Source organism: Panthera tigris, chromosome D1 (assembly GCF_018350195.1).
Source record: "Panthera tigris isolate Pti1 chromosome D1, P.tigris_Pti1_mat1.1, whole genome shotgun sequence".
NCBI lineage: Eukaryota > Metazoa > Chordata > Mammalia > Carnivora > Felidae > Panthera > Panthera tigris.
In genome coordinates this window covers 99268273-99277599 of record NC_056669.1, presented here as the reverse complement: position 1 = coordinate 99277599, position 9327 = coordinate 99268273, and the positions used below count along the sequence as shown (strand labels likewise).

At 41.5% G+C, this 9327-nt stretch overlaps 1 protein-coding gene across 1 annotated transcript; it reads right to left on the bottom strand.

The window, feature by feature from the left end:
- Positions 1–930, bottom strand: LOC102970418 (olfactory receptor 4X2-like). Its single transcript, XM_007082174.1, has one exon. It carries the CDS (start codon positions 928–930, stop codon positions 1–3), a length of 930 nt encoding a protein of 309 aa, XP_007082236.1.
- Between the last annotated feature and the right edge of the window lie 8397 nt (positions 931–9327).

Below are 9327 nucleotides of genomic sequence, written 5' to 3'. Positions count from 1 at the left end.
CTATTTCTCATCTAGCTTCGTTGTCCTGATCCACAGTTTCTTCATGGCCTTCTTCACTTGAGCATTTCTCAGGGAGTAGATGACAGGGTTGAGGAGCGGCGTGATGACGGTGTAGAACACGGCCACCATCTTGTCTCCAGACAAGGTGGTGGAAGGCCTCATATAGATGAAGATGCAGGGCCCAAAGAATAAGGTAACCGCGGTGATATGGGACCCACAGGTGGAGAGGGCCTTACTCCGCCCCTCAGAGCTTCGAGTCCTCAGATGGAGTAAAATGACCACATAGGAGGCTAAGATGATCCCAAAGCTGATCACAGACAAGGTCCCCCCGTTGGCAACAATCAGCAGACCGACGAGGAAGGTGTCAGAGCAGGCAAGTTTGAGCAGGGGAAGCAGGTCACAGAAATAGTGGTCAATCACATTGGGGCCACAGAAGGGCAAGTGGAAGAGCAGGAGGATTTGGGCAAAGGAATGCACAAAGCCCCCCACCCATGCTACTCCCACCAGCACAACACACACTTGCCGGTTCATGATAGTCCTGCAGTTGAGGGGCCTACAGATGGCCACATAGCGGTCATAGGCCATCACAGTGAGCAGGAAGATCTCAGCACCACCGAAGAAGTGCATAAAGAAAAGCTGTGTCATGCAGCCCCACAGTGCTATTGCTTTTCTTTCAGTCAGCAAATCTGAGATGAGTTTGGGGGCCGTAGTAGAGGAGTAGCAGATCTCCACAAAGGACAGGCAGCTGAGGAAGAAGTACATGGGAGAACCAAGACTTCTGCTGGTCATGACAGTGAGCACAATGAGGGAATTCCCCAGCACAACTGCTGTGTACAAAAGCAGAAATAGCACAAAACAAACTTTCTGCGCCTCCCGGCTGGGAGAAAGTCCTAGGAAAATGAATTCAGTCACATTGTGTATGCGGGCCATGAAGTTGCCACAGGAGGCAGTAATTTGTGTGGGGTGATCTGAAATGATACAAAAGACTCATTAAGTGCATGGATGAGGTATTAATCCCTTGCCAATCTGTGAGCTGGATATTGATAGATGAGTAGACTTTTGTTAGTTATGTACAGAAGGAAAGAACAGTCCAAAAAAGGAGAGTGTACAAAATCATGAAAATCCACCCACGTGTGGCTGGAGTAAAGGGCAGAATATAAAAAATAAAACTGGAGACAGAGTCTAGCACTAGTTCCTGAAGGACTGTTGTGCACTTGGGGGTTTATCCTGCAGACGACGGGAAATCTTCAGGAATGTTCATCGGCTGGAGAGTAAAATCCCTTTGTATATGGAGGTTGGACTAATGGGAGGAGACCAGAGGAGGGGGCACCTATTAGGAGATGAATGTCCCCTCAGATGACGGTGGCAGTAAGGACAGTGTTGCTGTCTCTATTTTAAAGGTCTCTCTATGGCCTTTGAATGATTTCAGTTGTCTTTTGCCTGCAGTTTTTCTTTGTACCACTTCCTCTTGTCCCCTTTCCATCCTTGGTTTGCAGAACATGATTCTCACCTCTCCACTTACCCTTCAGACTCTTCAGAAAATATACCTCTTGACACTCAGCATTCTTATTTCTGCTTCTCCTCCTTTCCCTCCTTCTACACTTGGTCACTTGGTGACCTCATCCCTTTCCAAAGGTCCAGCTCAACCCATACACAATTCCTCTCTTCACTGATACCTCCTATCATATGCCCCCCCAGGGGCAAGAGAAGTATAAACACCCTCTGCCCACAGCGTCTACTCATGCTCTGACACAACCTTCTCTAATTCCAGCCTTCCAACACCCCAGGGCTTCAGCAAGATTGTGCACTGACTGATTTGTACACTGTCCTCATCCATGCTGGACTTTGTTCAAAGTGGCTGAGATCTGTGTGTATCAATACGGCCCCTCATACAGTGAGGTTCTGGGGTTCTGAGATTAGGAGTCACATGACATCCACTCATGCCACAAAGCTTCCTTCCTCTAGCAAGTGGGGTAGGCTCAGCTGGTGAAGGACCACCATGAGCCAGAAGGAAATCACTGATAGAGTTTATGCCTTCAGAGACAAAGAGAGAAGAGGCCAGCACCAAACTCTCAGCCTAGCTGGGGTATTTTACCAAGAAGCCATTTATGAAAGGAAGCACTGCTATCAGTCCAGACTCGAAAGTTTACATCAGGTTTCTTCAGGTGGTATCTATGTGATGTCTAAAGGGTTATTAAAAATAAGTGGGCAGATGGGTGGATGGATGGATGGATAAACAGATGATAGATAGATAGATAGATAGATAAGAGTTAGATGAGAGATAGATAGATAGATAGATGAGAGATAGAGTTCTTTAACCCCTCAGAGACCCAATGTCTAAACTGTAGCATGAAGATACTACCTGACTTAGAGATAGAGCCCACCCCCAGCCCATCCCAAGAGAACTTAAGTTCCCATCCTCTGTGTTGCCTTGAATTCTTCTGAGATAGGAAATGCATCTTCCAAATTCACAATCAGTGGTCCTCTTCTCGCAGGACATTTTCAAATTACGGCACTTTCCACACTAAAATGTAATTGTTTTATGTGACCATCTGCCCCCAGTAAATTGTGAACTTCCTGGAGGCACAGATTGTATCTTACTCACCACTCCATCTCCAGTGCCAACTGAAGCACCTGCCATGAGATAGCATTCAGTGAATATACAGGGGAGTGGAGGGGGAGGCATCTGGCTGGCTTAGTCAGTAGAGCGTGTGACTCTTGATCTTGGGGTCACGAGTTTTAGTCCCACACTGGGGGTAGGGAGTTCTTTTTAAAAACTGGAATTAGGAGTATTGATGCATAGGGGCACTTGTACCCCAATGTTTATAGCAGCATTCTCAACAATAGCCAAATTATGGAAAGAGCCTAAATGTCCATCAACTGATGAATGGATAAAGAAATTACGTGGCAATGAGAAAGAATGAAATATGGCCCTTTGTAGCAACATGGATGGAACTGGAGAGTGTGATGCTAAGTGAAATAAGCCATACAGAGAAAGACAGATACCATATGGTTTCACTCTTATGTGGATCCTGAGAAACTTAACAGGAACCCATGGGGGAGGGGAAGGAGAAAAAAAAAAAAGAGGTTAGAGTAGAAGAGAGCCAAAGCATAAGAGACTCTTAAAAACTGAGAACAAACTGAGGGTTGATGGGGGGTGGGAGGAAGGGGAGGGTGGATGATGGATATTGAGGAGGGCACCTTTTGGAATGAGTACTGGGTGTTGTATGGAAACCAATTTGACAATAAACTTCATATATTGAAAAAAAAAAAGAAAAAGAAAGATAGAAATGAAATATCCCTTAAAAAAATAAAATAAAATAATAAAATAAAAACTGGAATTAACAGTGGGTAGAGATATTCCATAGCCTCTCTCCTTTTTAGCACAGTATTTGGTACTCTGTAGGTATTCAGAAAATATCTAAAGAATAAAGATCTCTGAATCCTCTCCATCTCTGAATCCCAATACCTAGCACTGTGATTGCCTCAGGAAAAGACCAGACCTATATGAAAGCACTTCGTGAAATGCCATGCACCTCATGGTAACATTCCCTTTGCTTCCAAAGTGGAATTATAATCATGACATGCAAAGAAGCACATGCTCACAAAACAAAACTCACCCCAACGCTTCTGTGGCTCTGCTATTCTCACCAAAGGTTCCTCCTTTTGTACTGAACACAGAGATTTAAATAATGTCCGGAGAAGAGTCAGTTCCTGCAGGTTCCTCAGTTAGCCATTCAGAAAGAATTAAGACCCAGCTACCAACCAGAGCTCATATCTTACAGGAGACTCCAGACAGAGTATCTGCTCACCCTTTGGTCTCAGACTTGGAAATGCTGAGACTAAGCCACAGAGTCTCAATTGCACCCAATTTAAAACAAGAGTAAAGTAAACTTGCCTCCCAGGTATTCTTGAATTCTGGCATCTCAGCCTTGAGTTCACCCTGTGTGAGAGATACCAGAGGGGAAGTCATCATGATCAAGTGAGAGAAGGCTGCTCCCAAAGAGCTATACCTTTCCCCTTCCCAATCAGGCAGACAACCCCATGGGAAGCAGGACTTGGATAATAAAACCTCAAACTTCCTTGTTGGTAGCATAACTTTGGAATCAATAGGAAATGTAAAAAAAATAAATTTACCTAATATTCACTGGGTACTTACTCTGTATGGGGCTCTAATAGGAAACAATTACATGAAGCTCCAAATATTGAAGTAAAACATGTATTTATTCTCTCACGGGTCATCGTGAAGTTGACTTTCTGTGAAAGTCTATCAGAAAAAATATATTCCATATTGAAATATTCAGTTTAAAAAATCTAAGGGAGATAATTTTTTAATGTGATCTATGAATATTTGTTATAAGAAACACATTTGTTAAAAATGTTTGTGGTATAAAACTGTTTGTTCACCTAAATTGCATTTGTTGTAAGGGGTTGATTTCATTTCATAACCTGATAAAGATTCGCCCATTGTCTATGGGTTAATCCCTCACCTCTCCAGTTCTAATCAAACCCGACCATTATAAATGATGTACAGATTTATATAGAATTAGGAATATGTATATAATCCTTCTTCCAAAAAGGTATTTTACAAGAAAAATAAATACATGGCTCTATTGGTTTATGCTTTTATAAAAATGGGAATGTCAAAGAATGTTTGTAGCAGCTTTTATTCGTAATGACCAAAAGCAGAAATCAAATCAAATGTCTACCAACAGGGGAATACATTTTGTTCTGTTGCAGTATATGTATACAGTGGAATACTATTCACCAAACAAAAAGAACAAACTACTGTAACCCACAACACAATGAATATTTAAAAACATTATGTTGAGTGAAAAGAAACCAGACACAGTAGAGTACGTGCTTTATGATTCTGCTTTCTGAGTTTAAGAAGGGGCTAAACTTCCATGATGATAGAAATTAGATCAGCAGTTGCTTATGGGAAGTGGAGATTGCTTGGAAGGGGTCATGAAAGAAGCTTCTGGGGTAATGGAAATACTCTACCTCTTGGTTAGGACTTAGGTTACACAGTTATATAAATTTATCAAAATTCATTGGGTTGTACACTTAAGGTCTGAGCATTCCACGGAATATAAGTTATATCTCAATTAAAAAGAAAAAAACTAGCTGGGATGGGTAACTACAATAGAAGAAACATCTGATCCCAGTGTCAGTATACTTGAGTTTGTGCTCAAGTTTTGTGCCTGATTTATTCAGAAGCAGAGATTGCTGGTGCCCCACAACATTTGTTTTCTCTTTCTTCTTTCTATAGTTTTACAAACTCTGAATTTTTATCTGGGCACATACCCAGGTGGAATAAAAAATTACATTACTCAGCCTCCCTTGCAACTTTATTTTTTTTAATGTTTATTTATTTTTGAGAGAGAGAGACAGATGGAGTATGAGCTGGGGAGGGGCAGAAAGAAGAGGGAGACACAGAATCTGAAGCAGGCTCCAGGATCCAAGCTGTCAGCACAGAGCCGGATGCAGGGCTCGAATCTATGAACCGTGAAAACCATGACCTCAGCCGAAGTCAGCCGCTTAACCAACTGAGCCACCCAGGCGCCCCTGCAACTTTAACAAAGGGGACATGATGCACTTATGTTGTCCCTTTCTCTTTCCTGATGCCAGGAATGCTGTCATTATGGCTGCATCTACCGCGTCGTCTTGGGTCGCGAGATGACTCAAGGATGGAGAAACAAGAGAGACCATTTCCATCCTGAATTGTCTACCTCTTGACTTCTACCTTGTTTCAGATTCTGTTCCTAGCAGATAAATCCTAATCCAAATGATGTTTCAAACTCCAAAAATGTACACTGGGAATGATTGAGATTTCATTGACCTCACAGGATTACTATGAGACTCTGATGAAATAATTGATATGTAAGGGCTGTGAATTATACACAAGATGTCATGCAGATATAAAATATATCAATTTCTCTACTAATAATCCTAAATATGGCTCTAGGGTATTTTCATGCATTTGAAAAGTTGTTATATTTTCATTGCAAGGTAATAGATGAACATCCCTTCTATACTGCAACTAAAAGTAATTCACAAGACAGAGCTTCTCTGGCTCCAAATCATCTCACATCTAGCTCAAGCCTTTCCAAAACAATAAAGATAGATAATGTTGACACAACTTTGACATCTTTTATCCACTCAGTAGTTATTGAGTGCCTATCCTCTGTCATTCATCACACTAGGTACTAAAGCAGAGTAATTCTAAAATCTTTCAGCATCTAGAAGTTTGCCACTAACTGAATTACCAACAGCTAATTCAGATAATTAACCAATTCAAAGATTTAGGTATTAGGCAAATGACCAATTCACTGAACTACTAATTTATCAAACACATGCTTCACCTCTGATCTACTCTACTGCATTTACTATCAATGAAGCCTTGGAAAATCTGGGGGCGCCTGGGTGGCTCAGTCAGTTAAGTTCCTGACTCCTGATTTCAGTTCAGGTCATGATTTTATGGTCCCAAGTCAGGCTCCGTACTGTCAGTAGTGCCTGCCTAGGATTCTGTCTCCCTCTCTCTCTCTGTCCCTCCCCAGCTCATGCCTCTTTCTCTCTCTCTCTCTCCCAAAATAAATAAATAAACTTAAAAAAAAAGCAGCAGCCTTGGAAAATCTGAATTGTAAAACACACAGAAAATCAACATTCAATGAATCTAGATCAACAAATCCATAAAACAGAAGTTGAGAAACCAAGTTATGCCAAACTGGCAAAAATTTGCAGACACTATTTCCAAATATTTCAAATCAAGAGTAAAACCTCCAAGGCAGCAGGGAAGGACGTGTCCATGCCCATTCTCAAGAAAATAAAGAATATGCCGTAAGCATGACTTTTGTGCTCTTCTTTGATATGTGTATTTGCCATTCAACTCTAGTGAATTTCTGCTGAAACCGAATAAACACAAACCCTCAGTAGGTGTGCAACAGTGAGGATTCATTCCCACATCAGTGCAGTGTGTCTGCAGGCTGGCTGGGCAGCTCTGTGTCAGGCTGAAATTCGGGGCGGGGGGGGGGCGGGCAGGTGAAGTTCTGCTCCACGTGTGTCATTCTACAGCCCAGGTGATGGGGACATCATCTCATGATGGCGAAAGGGACACAAGAGGCAAGAGACACATGAGGCCCCTTAAGTTTTAGGCTGTAACCAGCAAGCTGTCATGTCCATTCATATTCCATCAGCCAGAGCAAGTCATACGGTTGAGGCCAAAGTCAAGGGATAGAAAAGTATATTCCACATGTAGTGGAAAGAACTTCAAGATTACATGGAAAAGGGCATAGACACAAGAAGGAGTAAAACACTAGGGTGAATAACTCAACCTGAAACAGGAAGGCTTGACTAACCCATGTGAAAACATCCCCTCATCTGCTCCCTGTACCTGTGTCCCTTTCTCAAGAAGGTAAACCGAAAATGAAGACATGTAGCAAAGGCAGTTGACCAGACTGAAAACTCAGTTAGTTGGAAGAGAGAAACAAACATACATAAAATTCTTGGTATTTATTATTTCCCAAAAAGCTGAAATTCAACACACACAAAAATTTCCCCCAATATATTGCTCATCACAGGCTGCAGCAAAACATAAGTGCCATGAATTTTATAAAGGCTTAATCGATATATATGTCCGATTAATCAGAAGTTCAGTGTTAGCAAATTTCTGCTTGGGGACTTAGCAAATTGCCAATTAGTGAAGTAGCGAATTTTTAGCAAATTGCTGCTTGGTGACTTTATTTGCAGTGAATTGGCCCAGAACTCTGGATGTAAAGCTATATATGCAAACGAGACTCATCCTTGCCATCAAGACCTGCAGGTGGTTTGGTTTTTCTTTCTTTTTCTTTCTTTCTTTTTCTTTCTTTCTGTTTACAATCACATAATGTCTTTTGTGGAAAATAATTATGACAAAATAATTAATGCAAATGGTAATAATTAATGCAAAATGGCATTGTTTGAGTTTTTGCAAATACCCTTAATATTTGGCTTAAGAGATACAGCTGAATTCTCACATTGGCTTGTGTATTCAGTCTGCTGGGTATGTTGTCTTTGTTGAAACATATGGAGAAAATTCAGCCTTGCAGAGATATGTAATGGGAAGAAAAAGGATAATGCAAGATGTTAGATTTAAAAATGTTTTTAGTACCTCACTATGTATCCCAAACACTCAAATCTCCATATGCTATCAAATGTTTCTTCCATGCATAAAAACATGATTTATTTACTAGGAATACTCATCTCAGGATATACAGACCTTAAATGATAGAATTTATTTTGACCTATAGTAGGATCGTTTGGCTTCTATTCACAACCCTCAGGCACTCAGCCCAGGGCTTCATTCCTTCATTCCCTAGAGGGAAATTAAAGCAGATGCATTCACAGGAAAACTCTTACATTATGGAAAAGGTTTCTTGCGCTTGACCCACGCGTGCATGCCAAGGACCCTGGATCAAGAGTTTCGGTCACGTGCCTGAGGCTGAGCCACCAAATGATTGAGCTGGATTTTGATCAGTCACTCTGGCACCAATTCAAATCCATCCACTATGTCCAGGGGCACCACCCTCCCAGATATCACATCTACCAGCACTCCCCATGGCAGACATCTCTTCCTAATGACAACCCTGACCTTGTTCAAGCACCGATATGCCCAGCCCAGGAGAAACACAGTGGCTAAACTAAACTGGTAACACAATCCCATTCCTCTTTACCACCGTTCACTCTCCCAGCCTCCCTTGCATCTAGGCATGGACATGCGGTAAGAAATAAGACAATTTTCTGTTCTGGCCAATAAAAAATATATATAAGAATTGTTCTGAGGGGTCTCTGGAAATATTTCCCAAATAAAATGAGAGCCCCTCCTTCCCCTCACATTAGCATATAATACCTAGATGTGCTGTAGCCCTCCTGCTGCCATGGGGCAGGGGGGCAGCCAAGAGAATTCAAGACACACAAACCAGGTACTCTGGCATCACAGAATTAACAAAACAACCCTAGAATTGCTGGCCCCCAAACTTTTTGTCGAGTAAGCAATACATGTTATATGATTGAAGTCAGGGGTTGCCAAACTTTTCCTGAAAAGGGTGACATATTTTAGGCCTTGCCAACCATACAGTCTCCATGACAACCACTCAACCATGCTACTATATCACAAAGGCTACCATAGAGAAAAAATAAAGTAATTGGCATGACCATAGTCCAGTAACCTATTTATGAACACTAAATCTTATACTCCTATAATATTCATATGTCAACAAATATTTTTCGACTTTGATTTTTTTTTTAAGTATAAAAACCATGTTGGTTTTTAGGCCATACAAAAACAGT